This window comes from Coniophora puteana (assembly GCF_000271625.1).
Source record: "Coniophora puteana RWD-64-598 SS2 unplaced genomic scaffold CONPUscaffold_13, whole genome shotgun sequence".
NCBI classification, from domain to species: domain Eukaryota; kingdom Fungi; phylum Basidiomycota; class Agaricomycetes; order Boletales; family Coniophoraceae; genus Coniophora; species Coniophora puteana.
In genome coordinates this window covers 1,178,177-1,197,192 of record NW_006913065.1, presented here as the reverse complement: position 1 = coordinate 1,197,192, position 19,016 = coordinate 1,178,177, and the positions used below count along the sequence as shown (strand labels likewise).

The following is a 19,016-nucleotide window of genomic DNA, read 5'->3' as shown; positions in this document are numbered from 1 at the left end:
CGTACCACTTTCGCGCGTCCCCTTTCCTTCCCGCTTTTCCGCTCGCAGAACCCTTGCTCTCAACTTGCTCCCCTTCACATTGCTGGACTTGTCTGATTCCTTCTTACAATCACCTTTTAACCTAGTCCATAAACACCCTGAAGATGCCCCACTTGAGTCGGAGAGCACGCGAGCGCGTGGTGGAGATCGATAGCGAGTTGCCTATGTAAGCGAATTAGCCCCTGTTTGGATGGCAAGGAGTGCTCACCCAGCTGGAACCCACGATGCAGAATGAAACTGTTGCCTGAGAGGTTCCACGACTCGGTACTCAATCCTGAGGGCGTTATTGCCATGGGAATAGCGGAAAATGCCCTCATGACGCCAGTGTTTACGGAAGTACGCTCATCTACACACCTCTTTTGTGGATGCTATCTGAACCACTATCATCGTTCTCATAATCGCAAGTATATCGAGAAGAATATGCGTTTGCATGCTGATCATTTCAAGTATCGTAAGGCAAACTGATACATCAGTAGTACCCTTTCAGGAGCACTGATGCGTGCACAGATCTTACGGCGCGCAGAGGACATGCACACTCCACAGAAGATGCGCTGCCGGAATATATCAATGACACATTTCACCCCCGTATTCCCGTCACCCGACAAAACTCCGTGGTAGGTCCCGGCGTAGGTTCTCTCATTGGGGAATTCTGCTGGCAGGTGTGCGATGATGGAGAGGCTTTCATGATCACTGCAGTGAGTTGATGTTTGACTTGATGCCTCTGTTCACTTACCACGGTTGATGGCGTGGTACGTAGCCCTTCTATGGTGAGATAGCTACTTCGAGTGCGTTGACATGAATTTGAATCTAAGAATCAGGTGGATTTCAACCCGATTGTCAATACCCATCCCGAACAAAGCTTGTTGTCGTAGACGTCCCACCCGAGATAGATCCCCTTTCGAAGGATGCCATACCCTATCTAGAACAAACTATAGAGAAGTCCAAGGTTAACGGACCGACGATTCGAGGAGTAATCCTCTGCAATCCGCATAATCCTCTCGGCAGAGTATACCCAGAGGAGAGTATTGTCGCGTACGCGTCGCTTGCAGAAAAGGTCAGTGTCGACAACGAGTGATCCGAGCAGTTTGTGACCCTTCACTCCATAGTATGATTTGCATCTCCTAGTTGACGAGATATATGGGAACCAAGTGTACCCCTCTTCTCTCGTCCCAAACCCACCTCCCTTTGTCTCCGCCCTGGCGATGGACCTGCCCATGCTTGCAAAATGTGACCCCGCACGTATCCACGTTGTCGCCGGCCCATCGAAAGATTTCGGCGCTTCAGGTCTGCGCATTGGCATCTTAATTTCTCAACATAATCCCGAGATCATCAAACTACTCGACTCGGCTACCATGCTTAATGCCATTCCGGGACCAACAGATGCCATCTTTGCCGCTGCAATAAACGACAAGGAGTGGCGGGACTGGTTCCTCGAGGAGAGCAGACGCAGGATATCGGAGGCATATGAGGTTATCGTGACGTGGTGTAACTTGCACCAGATACCGTGAGCAGTCTTCCAAACTGACGCATTCACCTGGCTGATTGACACAATCAAAAACAGAATATTTCCGTCGTACGCTGGCCAGTTCGCCGTGATGGACCTGGCAAAGATCTTAGAACGCTTCGGTGAAGATAAGGCCATGGCTGAGAAGAAGGAAGCGTTGACATTTGCCATGCTAAAAGCTGGTGTTTTGATTGTACGCCCGCAGTCGGTTTGCCGCTTGTGATTCCCTGACAAGCTGCGCAGGTCCCTACCGGCCAAGACCAGTCACCAACCCGTTATAGGATAGTATTTGTTCGACCCAAAGAGATCATAGAGGTAGGTTCGAGCTTTGAAGATATCCAAATACGCTGCTCAACGAGTCACTAGCTCGCCTTGTATCGTCTGGAAGCCGCTTTTGGGCTGAGCAAATGAGTAGGGCTATATGATGCTGGGATTTATAGATCGATCATCGGGACTGCAAATGATATCTACGCAAGATATAACTAACCTAGCTTGAAGAGAATAACATGGAACCTTGGCTCGAAGTTAATCATATTTTGCAGGCCACGAATGAGGTGAGAAATCAAAGGCAGAATAAACATGTATCTGCACAGCCACTCCCAGTACATGGTCCGCGCCACGACCTCGTTATCGCTGCTGTTCGTCAATGCCGCCTCTTTGCGGCCGGCTGACCGATACATACTTACTCTCCGGTCGTCGGCATATCCTAGTCTATCCAATTCCTCTCATGGTGCTCGCACATCGCAAGAATCCCCGATGATAACGACCTATTTTTGCGGACCCGTCTAAAAGAATTCCGCGTGCGCGTCTATTTGCCTCTTGCACCTTACGCACCCCCGCTTGCGACACCCTCTCACCTCATCGTGAATTCTACTGACGACAGCTGAGACAATGCCGTCCGTGAGCAAGAGAGCACGCGAGCGGGCCGAGCAGATCGAGAAGGAGATGCCTATGTGAGTCATTTAGCCCCTGTCTCGACGACGGAGCGGGGCATGCTGAACGACGAGGACGATAGAATGAAGTTGCTGCCCGAGAAGTTCTATGAGCCAACGCATAACCCTGATGGAGTCATTATCATGGGTGTGGCGGAGAATGCACTGATGACGCCGGTCTTCACGGAGGTACGTTTCACCTGGCTTTGGCCTAGCTCGCCGTGTTGAATGGACCTGAATACCGACCTGGGGTATCCGCAGTACATCGAGAAGAACTTTCGTCTTGATGCTGATCATTTCAGATACCGTCAGTCACCCGTCGCCCGCCAACGTGCAGCTGACATACTTTTGTTAGACGTTACGTTGCAGAAAGGATTTACACTTACAACGGAAGAGGCCTTACCGCAGTACATCAACGATACCTTTCACCCTATCATTCCTGTTACTCAAGATAATTCAATTGTTGGTCCAGGCGTAGGCTCTCTCATCTCAGAGTTTGCTTGGCAGGTTTGTGACGAAGGAGAGGCCTTTCTTGTGACAGCGGTACGGCAATTCTGAGACCAGTCAGGTTGAGACTGATTCTATTATCGTTGATAGCCCTTCTATGGTCAGTTGTTTGACTAATCATGAGTTGATGGAAGGACGCTTACGGTGTGTCAGGCGGATTCCAACCCGACTGCGAATACCCGTCTCGCACGAAGCTTGTGGTAGTGGACATACCACAAGGCATAGACCCGCTTTCGAAGGAAAGTGTCTCGTACTTGGAACGAGCTATAGAGAAGTGTAAGGTGGACGGACCAACGATACGGGGTCTGATTCTCTGCAATCCACATAACCCTCTTGGCCGGGTATACCCGACAGAGAGCATCGTCGCGTACGCGGAACTTGCAGAAAAGGTCAGTGGCAGTTCCCTTAAACAATGTCATGGAAGTCACACTCACCTATGACACCGTAGTACGACCTCCACCTTCTGGTAGACGAAATATACGGCAACCAGGTATATGCTAACTCGCTTGTCCCGCACCCACCTCCTTTCGTGTCGGCGCTCGCTCTGGACCTCTCCACTCTGGCAAAGTGCGACCAGTCGCGCATACACGTCGTCGCGGGTCCATCCAAGGATTTCGGCGCATCAGGCCTGCGCATCGGCCTTTTCATCTCGCAGCACAACCCTGAGCTTGTCAAACTCATGGGGTCTTCAGTTGCTTCGAACGCCATATCCGGCCCCACGGATGCGATCTTCGCTGCTGCGATAAACGATAGAGAATGGCGGAATTGGTTCCTCGAAGAGAGCCGGCGGAGGATAGCTGAGGCGTTCGAGATGGTGGTGGCGTGGTGTCAGTTCCACAAGATTACGTGAGTGCGAGAATGTTCTGGCGCTCAACCGAGTTGGCTTACCAAGTTCACGAACAGGCTACTGCCTTGTTATGCTGGCCAGTTCGTTGTCATAGACCTCGCATCAGTCCTAGACCGCTTTGGCAAGAGTAAAACGTTAGAACAAAAGCAAGATGCGTTGTCAGGTGCGATGTTGAAGGCTGGTGTCTTGATCGTGAGTACAAACCATAGTATCCGGAATTCGTTTCTGATCTGGTCTCGAGATCCCGACTGGCCAAGACCAATACCCCACGCGATATCGACTTGTGTTTGTTCGTCCGAGGGAGGTCCTTCAGGTGCGCCATGGTGAACTTCTGACCAAGGCGCGTAGAAACTGACCCACTCTCGTAACAGCTTGGACTAGACCGCCTCGAAACTGCATTTGGGTTACCTCATATGAGCGAGGCGGGCACTATGGGTGGTTCAGACGAGCAGGAGGCAAAGAGATCTAGTTGTGTTATCGCTTAAATACCAGCCGACGGAATGATGCCGATAAATGCCAATGGGATAAGAGAGGGACCTTGGTCACGTTCGCTGAAGGCCAGGAAGGTCCAGAGGAAACCCTAGGCTGAACTCCCAGTGCGATCAATTGAGCGCAAACACCCAGCGTAGGCATTCAAGCTGACAACTTAGGGCCAATAAGTATCGGCCTCACCGTCTAGTACTGTCAGCGCTGAGGCTGACGTTGAGGTTGGTTGAAGAGGCGAGGAGGTGCAAAGCTGTTCTGACTGGCGAACCCTCTTTCGGCTGTTGCCGGCCAGCCCGGATCAGGTGAAAGACGTTTAATTTGGGAGGGTTTTGATTATTTTTATTTTTATTTTATCTATCTATTTTACCGAGATAAGCATAGCGCCTTGAAGAGTGATTCTGCTTGAGAGCTGCTTCGAGCTCGCATCCAAATTTATTGGGGGGTTTGACTTGAGATATCGTTTGTGCAGTATCTACAACCCTTACTGTTGGTCGAAATGCATTTTTCACGTCTGGTTTCCCCCCGCATGTCCGATAATAAATGCAATAATCAGGCATGGGGGTATAATCGGACGGTTATTATGTAAAACTATGGTTACAATACGTAAGACTGGTACATAGTAAGATAACTTTGAATCTTTTTATAGGATGATAGACTTGATACAACCAACCGTCAGAGCGAACATACAGTAGTTGCAAACAAGACTGACTCGCGGGTTAGACTAACTGGAATCGGTAACTACAGTAATGTCAACCTTGATTGCGTCGAAGAGGCTTGTTCTTCTCTCCCTACGCAAAAAGTTAGCCAGTGGTCCGGAGGTGCTCTACTAGTGCAAGAAAAGCAGCAGAGGAATCGTGAGCGGCGCGGAGTATTGTACTTAAAGCTGAATTACTTACTGAATGAGTGGCAGATGCTGGCGGCGGAAGTATATATGAGCTTATCAGAGGCTGGACATTTGTCACGGTATCCGCGTCGGCCTCTGCCGTTGATAGTAAGCTGTTCGAACTCATTGTAAGCTATACTCATGCTATGAGAGCGAGAAAACTCCTTACGAAGCAAAAAATGTCAACGTGAAGACTATATGTATTATTAGGCAAACCTTTCAGCTGGAGATGCAAACTGAGCTCACCTTCAGGAAGAAACAGAAGCGTCGTTATCCAAGCCACTACGATAATTGTGTCAGCACGTATATAGCTTCGACGATAATGACAGATGTTTACAAGTGTTTCTGTGTAGGGCATACAGTAAAAGTGCGACAGTGAGGAGTGTTGGTATACTGTTGATCAATGAGCTACATAGAGCTCTTCGAAACGTATATGGCGGACTTACCTCGTAACAAGCGTTGTCCCTTTAGGAAAGGAAGTTTGGAGAGTCAGAGACGCACACGATGTTTCCCAGTGACACCTACTCTTTATCAACAAAATAATACGATGCACGAGCTTTTTTGTACTGCAGGCAGGAATGTAAGTCGCACGAAGACAGGGAGAGAAGTGACAACTTACTGATCCGGGGACTCTTTACTTTGTTTGTAAAGAAATATCCATTGTACCGCGGCACTTGTAAGGTCCACCGCAATGCTCGTTGCCAAGACGGCAGCTAGGATATCCAACCATAAAACACTGTATCCACCGAAAGTATTTCCTATAGCAGATATAGAGCACCCAAGAGATCCGGCAAGCCCCAGTGTTATCAGCACCCAACACAAAATGGGTATACATTTTTGACTAGAGAGCTGCTTGGCGCGTCTGATGACGAACGCCTAAATGAGAGTACCAAGTGGTCAGAAGTCAGAGCGAGAGCGTCAGAAAAAGTAGTCATACCTACCTGCACGGTCGTTTTCATACAGCTTCCGACGAACATGGAGAATCCAATACCGTACGGAATTACGGTATTGTCTTCCAAGTTATCGAGCTTGTGCCAGTGAAGAATGGCGCTGAACAAGGTGTAGATCACTAGTGCGGTGTGTAAGCCCTGGAGACAGCTGGTTACAAAGTCAGCATTAATTCTTGAACATCATTCGCAGGAGACAAGGAGAAAACTTACAGCATATACGAAACCTTTTTCATGACAAACGTTGTTAAACGCTGGTGAGAATGGCTGACTCGGATGAGGAGCGTACCAAGCATTTTTCCCAGAGCGGACTTTCTTGATACTTGTTTGAGGTAAGGTATCGGTATATCTTGCCAAAGGTTACGCCAGACAAGAATACGACAACGATGTTTCCGATTTGGAGACATAGAAGGGCGTGTGACACGTTGTACTGGACCATGGCACTCCTACGGCTGATGTGACTTTAGAGAAAGGCGGGGTCATGGAAAGTTGCGGTGAAGCGACTCAGTACCTTTATATCTACCAGAGCGTCTTGAATCCTTGCCGTAAGGGCAGACACACCAGCGCTGTCCGCGAGGACGTAATATAGTAGGGCAGGGGAAATTAGCTCTTCCTAGGACTGCCTATGGGTATACTCGCAAGGAACTCACAGCAAGAGCGCATGCACCAGGATTCACTCGTGCGCACAGTGCAGGTATTTGAGCACTGCATGTTATGATAGTGCTCGCGGAGTCCGAGGCGGCCCACCAACGTGTAGTACTATGTGTTTAGGGGCTTTCTGTTCACGGCTGCGGGAGTTATGCGAAATTTTGCTGTGTCGAGTTGCGTTACGCGATCCTGAGCTGCACGTCAGTGGTTGATTCCGCCCTCCACACGCCCGCCTCGCAGGGTACGGTGCCCATGTTCCGCTCCCATTCCAGTCCGCTGCGCGCCCTTGCGCGTGGTCTGGAAAGAACACGAGTTGCACATGTCGCACTCGGGCCTCGCAGTGAGTCCATTATAGCATCATCATTCCCACGGGTACAGCTTGCACCACCCCATGATCGATCACCTTGTCAAATGGGTCGCGGGTCTACGAACGACGCGCGTCGCAGTTGGTTCAGGTCAACTAGGTCCCGCATTCGAGACTATTCAAGGCCTGAAAAGCGTACTGCGACGCAGCTTTGAGCGCATATATAGACCTCTGGCTTATCTTTCTTCTTGAACGCCCTCCTTCCCTGCTTCACGTCGTTAACTTGCTCTCGAGATAGACTTCTCAGATAAGATGGTCCAACTCAAACACAGCGGTCCAAACGCGTCCACGTTCTTCAATGAGCTTTTCGAGCTTCCTGTGCCTACTACTGGTACTTTTGATGGACCGAACTTGAACGGTGAGTGCCATTTACTAGCAAGCGTGTAAGCGAGCTGATCGAGACTTGCAGTTCTGCGCGTGGCATACTCTTTCAGAGATCGCGAGCGTAAAGCGAAACGGTCGCAAACGAAGACTTTCTTTGTCCCTGAAACCCAAGAAGCTATTTCAACCTCGTCATTCGACTCCACAGACGTACTCGCATCGGTTGTCTCCCCTTCGAACCAACGTCGGGCCCTCCTCCGCGAGGTATCCGATGACAAGGGCAAGAAGCGTATTGTTGAGATATGGTTCGGGTCGCGTCTCGAGGCGTCGCTGGATGTGACGGAGAAGCACGAGGAGTTCAACACAGATCGTACGTCCAACCTTCTTGGTCGAATTTGAACGACAACCTTGACATTATTGCCCAATCCCAGTTTTCCTATCTACCCTGTCATTCTCTCCTTCCGAAACCGCGCTGCTCTACTCCGCTGAAGCTAAGCTTGACAAGTCTACGTTCGAAGGCGGAAAAGCCGATCCCTTTGACAAGTTTCGGTTCACGCCCCACGCCGGTGAAACCATGTATACCAAGAAGCGCTCGACAATCTACCTCTTCCGCTGGGCGAACCCCGGCGACGCACGCAGCACTATCCTCCCCACTCGGACCAAAAACGACGTCTCTCTCAGCGTGCTCAAACCCGTTGAGACTCCCGCTGTACCCGTTTTGTTCGGGCAGGCCGTGTTTGCGTCAGAAGATCGCATTATCGCGACAGGGTACGAGTACACCGGCGATGGCAAGCTTATGGGCGTCAAGTTCTGCTACAACAAGCCCACGGCCCTGTACGAGCTACAGCTCGGTCCGGAGGAGAAGAAGGACGACTCAAATACCGAAAAGAGCGAGGACAAGAAAGACGCGCCGAAGCTCCCGACGGTCGCCGCCCGTGTCGCGACGCGTCTCACACCCCCCGAGCGTACCGTTCGTACGCCTCGCGTTCTGCGCGATGAGAACGGTGCCGCTACGCACCTGTTCTGGCTTTCCAACGCTCTCGGTGGTGCTCACAATGCCTCAGCGACGCTTTACTCCAAACAGCTCGCGTCAGATGCAAGCGGCGGACAGGACGGCGAAGCCAAAGCGCTCGTCGGCCCGGTAGCCGAGCCGGAGCCGGGCGCGTTCCCAGGCATCTTCGCCGACGATATCGCGCAACGGGGCTTCCTCCGAGTCGGAGACACCACCCAGGTTGTCATCTCCTCGGGATGGGGCGCTCGCAACACGGTCTTGCTGGTTGATGCATCGAGTGGTGCCGTGAAAGAGCTTACGCCGTCTGTCAAGGGCGAGCCACAGGTGTCTTACGGTTTATTGTGCACGGATGGACGCAACCGTGTCGTTTGCTCTCGCCATTCGCCAACGCTTCCTCCCGAGGTCGTTCTAGGTACGGTCGACGCCAAGGGCGGAGTCAGCTGGAAGGTGATCGACACGACCGTGGTCTCCACTGAATGTACGTTTGCGAGAGTCCGTCTCCGTGCTATCCATAACTCATCGTCTTCCAAATGCAGTGGACGATGCACTGAAAGGCCTTGAGTACAGCGTCGTGCCCATCACAGGCCGCAAGTCCGTTGAAGCAATCCACATTGGACCCAAGTCCAGCGCTACGGACGACAAGAAGCCATATTCGCTTCTGATGCCCCACGGCGGACCGCACGCGAACTCGATGGTGACCTTTAGTTATCTCGCTGCCTCATTTGCGCTCGATGGCTGTGTGTATTGGTGACTGTCTATCTGGTGTATGAGTGCTCATCTAATTTTCACAGACACGCTCTGCTCGCCCAACTATACTGGTTCTACCGGGTACGGCGAGAACTTTGTACAAGGTCTCATCGGCAACTGTGGATCGCTCGATGTCGAAGACTGCATCGCAGCTGCACGTCACTTCAACGACCAAGGCATCTCCGAGAACGGCAAATGGGCCATATGGGGCGGGAGCCATGGCGGCTTCCTCACCGGACACCGTGAGTCCCTTTCACCCTCGCCATCGCCCAGCACCCTTACTGATCATGCGCGACGCAGTCATCGGACAGTACCCCGACTTCTTCCGCGCTGCGATCCTCTGCAATCCCGTCATCTCGCTCGGCGAGATCTCCACGTCTGACATCCCAGACTGGTACTACGCCGAGTGCGGCCTGCCATTCACGCCAGCGACGCTCATGACGCCCGAAATGTACGCGAAGCTGTGGGCTGTGTCGCCCATCTCGTACGTCGACAACGTCAAGACGCCAGCGCTGCTGTGCGTGGGCGAAGCGGACAAGAGGGTAGCGCCGACGCAAGGGATCGGGTATTACCACGCGCTCAAGGGAAGGAACAAGGTCGTGGAGATGTTGACGTTCCCCGGTGAGACGCATGCTATGGATGGTGTCGAGTGTGCGGCGACGTGGTATGAGGCCACGAGGGACTGGATCCGAGCTTGGACGTCGTGAGCAGGGTTGAGAGAGACATGGGATTTAACAAGAGAAGTAACGGAACGGTATTCTGTGTATATTCAACTTTGGTATTGACAATTACATTATAGCAGACATGTTGAACGCGAGCCGTATAGTTCACGCTTTTCGCATCATTTACAGCATGGTAGGCAGAGGCAAAAGCACAAGGTGTCAACCAAACCATGCACACTTTCATCATCACTGCTCGAGTCTGCGTGAGACTCGTTGGGGTCAGCCGGGTCTGTAGGCGAATCGCTCCTGCCGTCCGACTCTGGCTCTTCCTGCGAGCCGCGTGGGGCGCGTGGCTTGTCTCCTGCTGCAAGTACGCGCTGCAATGGACCTTGGTCAGTTGTACGTCTTGAGCAGATGAGGACACGAACCAGCTTCTCGCGGGCTGAGACTACGTCTTTTGTCGTGCGCCATCGGGTGCGACGCATCTCATGACCTTCAGTGGCGGTGGTAGCGCCATCATTCTCCTTTCGTTTGCCTTTCGCCCTCGACTTTGACTTATCAGCTCTTCTCATCCAGAGTCCTTTCAGCACGTTTCGTTTACGCCGGCGCTCCTTAGGGACGGTTTTTGCCTTATGACTTTGACCACCTTCATCCTACGTTCGGTAAACAGCTATGGTGAGGGATCCAACGCAATAGAAGGCTGACAAAGCTAAATACCTCCTGTTCGTCCCAGAAGCCTCTCCCTTGCCGATTGTCTTTAGTCTTTTTGGCAACGGTCGCAGGCATCTGACGGGAAAAGTTAAATGTGGTGTCGTTTACGAACCAAGACTGCGCTTAGTGACTGACGTTCATAATGCTATCATCTAGACTCTAAGTCAATGGATAAACATGTGTTCTTAATACACAGGCTTCAAAGACTTACTTGACGTCTAGCTCCTGTTCTGTTGTTGCGTGCTTCATTTGAATGGTGGCTAACAATATCTGACGTTGACTATGGAGATCGTTCAGTATCTACTAGTCTGCAGACGGCCTGAAATCCATCTCACCTCCTTTTCTTTTTCCTGTCTATCCAGAACAACTTTGCCTGTGTTTGTCTCCCATATACAGAGCGTGCCACTACTGGAGCCGGCGAGAATATACTGGGAATCGGGGGAGAACGCAGCGGCCTGGATCCCCTTGATGCCATCACCCTCGAGTGGTCCGTGTATCGGCTCGCCAGTGGTAGCATTCCACACCCACACCGTCCAGTCGTCAGCGCCAGCGGTCAGTAGCGTTTTGCCGTCGCTAGACCAATCCACTGCTCCAACCGCGCCTGCATGCACCCGAATGATGTCGAACGCGTCTTTGTCCGTAAAGACATCCCATATCCTGGCGGTGCAATCATCTGAGCCACTGAGTAGACGAGCGCCGTCCGGTGAAAAGCACAGGGCGCGAACGCAGCCGTCGTGCCTGAACGGACCAGCAATCTGATCGTACGTCTGCATGTCCCAGATCAAGATGGTATTGTCATCTGCACCGCTTGCAAGCTTCTTTCCATCAGGCGCCACGGCGAGCGTTCGAACAGAGTCGGTATGTGCCTTGATAACGTGCTGCAGCTTTCCGGAGCCCACGTCCCAAAAACGTACTGTTTTATCCTTGCTGGCGGTGACAAGCCTGGACGCGTCGGGTGTCAAGTGTACGGCTAGCATAGAATCAGTGTGATCGGTGCGAAAGTCTGTGAGCTGTTCCAAGGATATAGGATCGAAGATGCGAATGATGTGATCGTCAGACGCAGTCGCTAGCTTAGTGTTATCAGCAGAAACAGCGAGGGCATTGACAGACTCCTTTTGTCCCGCAGTTTCGCGGGTGTGGTAGCCTTTCTGTGCGCCCCAGATCCGTGTCAAGCCGTCGACACTCGAGCTAACAAAGTGTTTCCCGCTCGGGAGCCATGCAACAGCGGTGATGGCTGCAGCGGCATTCATTTTGCTTGGTGTTCCGGGATCGCTCTCGGGATTGGGATACGCCTCCGCTTCTGCTTCCTGAAATGTACGTTTCAACTCTTCTGAAACCTAGCGTCGATAGAGGTTATCCTGTCATGTTCGTTTCGAAGGTGTAAACCCTTACCGGAGGCAGCAACGGCTTTCCAGTCTCCGCATCCCATATTTGAACGCGTGGGCTCTCCTCCACGTCTCCCGACGCAAACTGCTTGCCATCAGAGGAGTACGCGAGACCTTGAATACTATTCTTGTGCCCAAGAAGAGGCCCTTTAAATAAAGTCTGACCCTTGTCCGTGTCCCAGACGCGTACTGTGTGGTCCAAGGCGCCGCTAATGAGGCGCGTCCCATCTGGAGACCACGCAATGCAGTATACATGGCTTTTATGTCCTCTAAATGGGCTCTTCTTGGCCTTCCCCGTCTTCGGGATCCACAGCCACACCGCATCATTGAAACATCCAGTGGCGAGCACGTCCCCATTCGGCGACCACGAGATTGTGTAGACTTTATCAGATTGGCCCACTTTGAATTCCACCGACGGCTCGCGTTTCTTCACATCGAAGATACAGACCTTGCCATCAGCAGACCCGGCTGCGATCTGCTTTCCATCCGGTGCCCAAGCAGCTGTCCAGATGGATGGAATAGCGCATTCGAGCTCGAAGGCGAGGTCATGCAAGCGCGTATCCCATACTCTAAGTATATGATCGTTTCCGCCGCTGGCAACGAACCTCCCATCAGGAGAGTATGCTACTGTCCAGATCGTTTCGTTGGACGTCCCCATGGGCTTTGAGACAAGAGTGTTTCCATCTTCCGTATCCCAAATGCACAATTTGCCGCCATCTCCGCCAGAAGCAACATAACGCCCATCGGGTGAGTAGCATATGGCCTGAACTGAAGCTTCGTGACTCTTCATCGTCTCTCCCACTTGTTTGCCCGTCTTTACGTCCCAGAGACGGACAGTTGTGTCCTTCGATCCGGTGACAATGAACCTACTGTCAGGTGAATATGCAAGAGCATATATACCACCTTCGTGTCCAGAAAATGGTGACAATCCCGCTGTCTCGTTTCTAGCGGGTATATCGTTTGGTATGTCGATGAGCCCTTTTGGGGAGGATGAAGCAGAGTCTTGCTGGGATCCTTCCGAAAGGCCTGCCATTACAAAGATAGATGGAAGTGGCGCAAGTTCTACCCCACAACAGAATAATGTCTCTCTGGGTCAAAGAGGGCTGCAGCTACGGAGATGCAATGTGAGAAATAAGTGAGAGACGCTTCAGTTAGCCCAACAGATTAGGCGCCGATTGGATGGAGGTTAGCACCTCAAGCTCAAGTGCAATAGTTCCGTGTTGAATCCCAATGTTCTATGAATGTTGGAAGTCCCATTAGCACTGGGTAGGTATGAGTTATAGCAGGTCAGGCTTACAGGAGGGAAATGCGACGGTAGTGTGCGGGTTTGGTACGGTTGCAACGTTGCGATTGCGGAGGCTGTACACATGTTTTCTATCGTGGGAAATGTCAATGCAAGCGGTGGCTGCGGCGAAAGTTCGGGTGAAGTTCCGCTATCCGTTACACCCGGTTAGAATTTTAGATCTTCAGATTCCAGAGAAACATACTATCACTAACGATTCGCGTTTTCGTTTCCTTGTGGGGTTTCTTCAGGCTATACATTGTTCAAGTTACATTAGCGAAAAACCATAGAGACATTTCGGGGAATATTTGAGTCATGTGGGTAAACCTCACTCGGAATCGGACTCTCGGCCTGAGATACTTCCATCTCCGCAGCCTTAGCCTCTAACTATCGTCCGTCTTCTGACTTCGACTTGTTAAAAATGAAACCTAAAGAAGAAGAAATGAAGATACATTAAACTGATAGTGTACTGCGCATGATTCAAGTTTATTAGATGGTACAATTCTCTTCTTCACCCATATCCAATCAAGCGCTCGCGAACATACCCACGGAATCCCAGTACTCGACCCAGCGCAATGCATCACGAGCAGTAAGTGGTTCCAGCGTACGCATTGTCTCGCTCACTTCTTGCGCCTTAGCCGTCGCAAATGGCTGGAATCCCACGGCTTCGAGCTCGTCCGTATCTTGTGCTTCGCGCATGGCGATGTCCGCGCGGGCGAGGCCGCGCATGAAATCAAGCAACTTCAGTGCGGGCTAGACGTAGAAAGTGTAAAAAAAAAACCTCGTTATGAGAACATTGCTGGATATCAGGGGTTTGTAAAGAGAACGCACCACTCTCTGGATCTCCGCTTCGTCTCCCGCATTTGGGGCCTGCGAAAGTCTCTCGAGCTCTGCGAACCAGTCGGCGAACGGCACGAGAGGGAGCTTCTTCCCTTGGTTTACGCGCGCCAACGCTTCGCTGATAGGTTCAATCAACTTAGACCAAGGTGTTCCGCGAGGGTGCACGAGATTGAGTATTTTCGGCAACTCGTTTGCAGAGAACGTGACATCGAGCATCGCGCGCGCAGCGGCATCCATAGGAAGCCACGTTGTGAGCTACGTGGTAATTAGAGTCATATTTCAATCTATAAGACTAAGGTGGTACTCACTCCCTTCGCATCGGGTAACATCCCCATGCTGACACTTGACTTGACGATGATTGGGAACCACTCGGTGGTTGACCATGCGCCGCGCGGCAAGCCACCCGACATCTGCCCGATGCGGAAGCTCGTCGATGGGAGGCCGCTTTGGACTAGGATCTACTCGCACATCACCATGCATCAGGAAGGTCAGGTCACAATTGGAAAGGAATAAAAGAATAGAAAAAACTCACCCGTTGTGTGACTTCCTTCCCTTCTCCGTACCCATTCCCAACAGCCCATTCTACATTGGGCCCTAAATCTTCGGGTACCCTACTCACAGCATCATGCAGATCCCGCGACCAGTTCTGCGCAGAGGCGATAGACGACGCAAACATGAACCGTACACTGCCTCGTCCTGGGACTTGTCCAGACTGAGCTGTGCGGGCGAGGTCGATTAAGTTACGGGAACCATGAACTTGGGGCTCGAATGAGGAGAGTGCGAGGTTGAAGTTGACGCGCCAAGCATTATGAATAATATGAGTCACTGAACTGCGGATCTGAGAATGAAAATCCGAACATGAGTGAATATGACGACGGTATGCAAGTTGTTCATTGCTGTGCATACCTTCTCGTAGATGTCGTCGGGTAGGCCAAGGTTCTCCTGCTCCGCGTCCCCCTCGATCAACACCAGCTTATCGGACTTGAGAATCTTCGAGTCCAGCCCGCGTGACTCAAACGCCGCCGACTGACGCTCGAGAAGAGACTGCCCTTTTCCGGGTCGGTTGAACGCGTACACGGTCTGCACATCGTCTCGGGCAAGAAGCCCTGCCAGGAGCTCGCTTCCGAGCGCACCCGTCGAGCCCGTCAGAAGAACTACGCTTGCGCCCTTTGGCATGGCGACGTGACCGTTCGGCGCCGCTTTCGCACCAGCGCCAGGGAGTCCGACCGAGTACTTCTTGATCATTGCTTCCATCGCCTCCACATGTCGAGCGACGTCAATCGCAGCTTCGCCTGATTCTCCTTTGACGATCGCGCAAACAGCTCGAGCGAGTTGATGCACCGTCGGGTAGGCGAAGATAAAGTTCTGGCTGATCTTCTCAGAGCGTTCTCTGAGTTCTGGGTCGTCCGCGTGCTTGAGCGAGCCAACGATGCGATTCCGCAGGAACGTCGCCGACAGGCTAAGTATTTAGCGCGGTGAGTGGTTTCATCAAGCTAAATCGGAGATATGGATCGTTTACCTGTCGAAACCCTGAGCGAAAAAGTCGACACCCGGATCAGCCTTCTTATCATTATTGATGTGGGTGATGTGCGTCTGGAGCCAGGGCTCGACGGCATCGGGCGTCCAGCTCTCAGGAAGTGGGACATCTGTACCTGCGCTTGCGCTCGCCAAAACAGTGTCATATCTAAACTTAACATGAGACAAGACCGTTAGATCAAAAGGGAGGTATACGAACAGCTGGTCAATTTCGGACTGGTAAAGTTTGATTGTCGCCTTCTTATTTACCGTGCCCTTCGCAGCGCGGAGCATCGGTTTGTCGGGGCTAGTGACAAGGACCATCTCTTTGAAGATGCGACTGAATGTGGGTGCATCTTTGTTCGCTTCCTCGACGGCTGGCCTAATAAATGACGTCAATGTTGGCATCTCCCAGTAATGGGTCTAATTTCAAGATGATGACGTACCATATCAAGTTTCGGAACTTGGCGATCTGAGCAGGGTCATTGACATCTACTTTGTACCCTTGTCGCGGCTCGACGAGGGCGCCTACTTGAGTGCGTTCACGTCCAAAGAGCACAACTCCGGCGACGGCTGGTTGCGCGAGAATCGCGCCCTCCATCGGCACTGGGACTGTCTTTTCCCCCGTTGAGAGGATGATGACATCATCAGCGCGCCCGACGCTATCAATCAAAATTTAGCTTAGAAACACAGAATTACAGACGATCAGAACATACATGCGCCAGAGCCCTTCCTTTGTAGGGTGCTTCTCAAAGACATCCGAGGTTGCGTATCCACGAACATCGGGAATGTTCTCGACGGAGGGGCGGAACGATTCTGACGTCTAAGCGGACGGATGTATATATTATTTCACGCATGTCATGTGAAAAGACGGATAAACCCACCAGAATTTGCAGTTCATAAGTATCATCACCTTGAGGGACCCATCGCGTCTTCACGATTTCGGGGATGCGTATCCACACCCAATCCTCACGCGCGTCAGTACGTGGGTTGGGTACGCAGCACGACACCCCTCCGAATTCAGTCCCGCCATACAGTGGGACGATGCGTACGCCCTGCGCAGCCAACGCATCACCGCACTTGATCGAAAGGGGGCCACCGGAATAAACCTAGAAGCGATGAGCATAAACAAGTAATGCACGCGCGTACGTGACTGTGATAATTACGTACGACGAACTCTAATCCCTTGAGAATCTCGATCTGCTTGGGTTCATTCGACCACTGCTCGAGGAAGGAGGGGACGACAATGATCATATTGACCTTGGACTTCTTGATGTATTCGATGAGGTTTTCGGCATTAGGAGCGACAGGGAGGGTGGCGGTGGAGTCAAGCGCGGACGGGCGGAAATGCACGACGGGGCGAAGCGCAAACATTGGGGTGTATAGTTGTATTGAGAGACCAAGTGTGTGGAACGGAGGCAGAGACATGGCGCCGATGCGCAAGTATGTAGGATAATTAGGCATATCGTGGGCAAAGGCTGCAGAAAAGATCAGACACCTCAAATCGACCCGAGCCGAATACGAGGATTACTCACGGAGACGAGCCCAATCTAGCGACGTCTGGTACGTCTGAGGGATAGACTTCGGGTGGCCAGTACTGCCCGACGAATGCAAGTACAACATGACGTCCGAAGGGGCAGGACGATGGGGGGCGGAAGGATAGTCTTCGACCGATGCGGAAGCATCCTTGGCGACTAGCTGAGGGTAGACGAGGTCTAACCTGGGCGTGTTGACCACATGAATTGGATAATTCGACGTCGAGGACGCCTCTAACTCTCGCTTGACGTCGCGAATGAGCGTACTAGCGACATCCGGTGTAGCAAGGATGTGATGAGATGAGACCTTGGTCATCATGCTCACAACGGCCCGCGCAGAATTCCTCGGAGACATCGGATACGGCTATAACATTATCAACATGGCCATCAGTGACACCTAGCTGAGAGTCAGAGGAGGTACGCACCACAAAGCCTGCAAGAATCATGCCCATGACATACGTCTGGTACAAGATCGAGTCTGAATTTGCGATGATACTGAAGACCTGGCCTTCGGGTCCCTCTCGTCCCGGGCGGAGAGCATGGGCTACGCGATGACACCCATCTCGGAACTCTCGATGAGTTATAGTCGCAAATTCATTGCCCTCAACGTCACGTGCGAAGATGAAAAAGGGGGCGTCCGGGTTATGTTTCGCATTGAACTCGAGGACCTCAGGGTGGTTCAAAGAGCCGTCATTCGGCGGGTAATGAAGACTAGCGTGGTTGGAAGAGTAAGATGGACCAGTCATGACTGTATGAGCGAGGATAGGGTTTCTGGAAAGAACAGGAGTGAAAGATGTCTATGTTGAACCGCATTGTCGCAATCCTCGACGTCAATTTATCCCAATGCTTGCTCCACCAAAGGCTGGCCTGCGAGAGGGGCGGCTCAGTAGGGGTCGGCGAGCATCGGTGTAGCTGGGTTATGGCTCCGAGTTGACGCACGAAAGGCATCCAATGAGATGTTGGAGTGACGCAGATAATTTGTTTCCGGTTGAGTAATCTATGCGGATCGAGGCGCTCCTATCGGGTTATGACGATGACTTTGAGCCGGGAGAGAATCGGTGAAGATCGAAAGTTCAAACTAGCCAGCTTCGCCTTCCTCGTCGGGTCAATGATTAACATTTCAAGACTTGATTGTAGTTCCGATCGAACACCGTGCGTAGATCAAGCGTAGATTGCCGCCGTAGCTTATGTTTGATTGGATGAGAACATTGACGGACCGGCCCCGGTCACCGAGACTTGGGCTTGTTATAGAAACTCGGGCATTACGATGAAGCGGATATCTCCTTGACGCTCCTGGAAGAGAAAAGAACGGACAATGTAGATACGAAGAATCTCGTAAGGTTGCTCGGGTGCTGGTAGTATGCTCGTACTGATGACGAGTTCAGTCAAGAAGCTTGGGATTCATTGGAGCGACGACCGGAAAACGGGTGAGTACTTGAGTAGGGCTGGTGCTGATATCGGCCGAGCTAGTTCCTCATCAGCGAATGAGTCACGAACAAGAGGATCACACACCGATGTGTTCGCATTCACTCCTCGCCTCGGAAAGGACTGAATAAGAGATGACACGATGCATAGACGCAGACAAATCCAAGGAGAAACATTCATGCGTGTCGGAGTTACATCTACTTCAATCTCCGAATGTACATAGCACCCACAACTTCAGGTTTGTTCTTGACAATGACTCCATGCAAGCTCAAGCTCGAAGAAGAAGGCCTACTGTCTGCTGCATGTACTGATACACGTGTATCTGTGACACGAGAAATCACATATCGTTTTATTCACTTGAACGGCGAACCGCTGGGACACGACATCATCATACTGAGCCATCGTCCGGGATCGTGATGTCGAC

General features: G+C 51.8%; 6 protein-coding genes across 6 annotated transcripts; 3 read left to right on the top strand and 3 right to left on the bottom strand.

Annotated features, from left to right (window-relative positions):
* Positions 1-45: 45 nt before the first annotated feature.
* CONPUDRAFT_168624 (PLP-dependent transferase) lies at positions 46-1,954 on the top strand (the record flags this gene model as incomplete). The annotated part of the gene is made up of 10 exons (XM_007775021.1): positions 46-205; positions 270-375; positions 445-490; positions 547-734; positions 797-806; positions 858-1,093; positions 1,146-1,543; positions 1,601-1,736; positions 1,787-1,858; positions 1,910-1,954. Exons 1-10 carry the CDS (start codon positions 144-146, stop codon positions 1,952-1,954), a joined length of 1,299 nt encoding a protein of 432 aa, XP_007773211.1. The 5' UTR covers positions 46-143.
* A 480-nt stretch (positions 1,955-2,434) lies between these two features.
* Positions 2,435-4,314, top strand: CONPUDRAFT_158042 (PLP-dependent transferase; the record flags this gene model as incomplete). Its single annotated transcript, XM_007775020.1, has 10 exons — positions 2,435-2,496; positions 2,559-2,664; positions 2,737-2,782; positions 2,831-3,018; positions 3,073-3,082; positions 3,136-3,371; positions 3,431-3,828; positions 3,886-4,021; positions 4,071-4,142; positions 4,201-4,314. 10 exons carry the CDS (start codon positions 2,435-2,437, stop codon positions 4,312-4,314), a joined length of 1,368 nt encoding a protein of 455 aa, XP_007773210.1.
* A 750-nt stretch (positions 4,315-5,064) lies between these two features.
* Positions 5,065-7,084, bottom strand: CONPUDRAFT_146592 (uncharacterized protein; the record flags this gene model as incomplete). The annotated part of the gene is made up of 12 exons (XM_007775019.1): positions 6,796-7,084; positions 6,657-6,711; positions 6,435-6,597; positions 6,359-6,372; positions 6,140-6,296; positions 5,818-6,074; positions 5,724-5,764; positions 5,645-5,663; positions 5,445-5,509; positions 5,368-5,392; positions 5,212-5,311; positions 5,065-5,103 (listed from the first exon to the last, which is right to left on the bottom strand). The coding sequence occupies exons 3-12, from the start codon at positions 6,582-6,584 to the stop codon at positions 5,065-5,067; spliced, it is 867 nt and encodes a 288-aa protein (XP_007773209.1). The 5' UTR covers positions 6,585-6,597; positions 6,657-6,711; positions 6,796-7,084.
* Positions 7,085-7,189: 105 nt separating this feature from the next.
* Positions 7,190-10,052, top strand: CONPUDRAFT_84735 (alpha beta-hydrolase). Its single transcript, XM_007775018.1, has 6 exons — positions 7,190-7,515; positions 7,567-7,848; positions 7,910-8,968; positions 9,027-9,227; positions 9,282-9,479; positions 9,538-10,052. Exons 1-6 carry the CDS (start codon positions 7,410-7,412, stop codon positions 9,942-9,944), a joined length of 2,253 nt encoding a protein of 750 aa, XP_007773208.1. The 5' UTR covers positions 7,190-7,409; the 3' UTR covers positions 9,945-10,052.
* Positions 10,053-10,848: 796 nt separating this feature from the next.
* CONPUDRAFT_110570 (WD40 repeat-like protein) lies at positions 10,849-12,699 on the bottom strand. The gene is made up of 3 exons (XM_007775017.1): positions 12,003-12,699; positions 10,956-11,947; positions 10,849-10,892 (listed from the first exon to the last, which is right to left on the bottom strand). Exons 1-3 carry the CDS (start codon positions 12,651-12,653, stop codon positions 10,871-10,873), a joined length of 1,665 nt encoding a protein of 554 aa, XP_007773207.1. The 5' UTR covers positions 12,654-12,699; the 3' UTR covers positions 10,849-10,870.
* Positions 12,700-13,802: 1,103 nt separating this feature from the next.
* CONPUDRAFT_130254 (acetyl-CoA synthetase-like protein) lies at positions 13,803-18,122 on the bottom strand (the record flags this gene model as incomplete). Its single annotated transcript, XM_007775016.1, has 13 exons — positions 17,593-18,122; positions 17,168-17,531; positions 16,803-17,110; positions 16,517-16,741; positions 16,349-16,455; positions 16,079-16,294; positions 15,853-16,014; positions 15,637-15,801; positions 15,024-15,576; positions 14,650-14,955; positions 14,426-14,575; positions 14,109-14,372; positions 13,803-14,030 (listed from the first exon to the last, which is right to left on the bottom strand). Exons 1-13 carry the CDS (start codon positions 17,911-17,913, stop codon positions 13,803-13,805), a joined length of 3,369 nt encoding a protein of 1,122 aa, XP_007773206.1. The 5' UTR covers positions 17,914-18,122.
* Between the last annotated feature and the right edge of the window lie 894 nt (positions 18,123-19,016).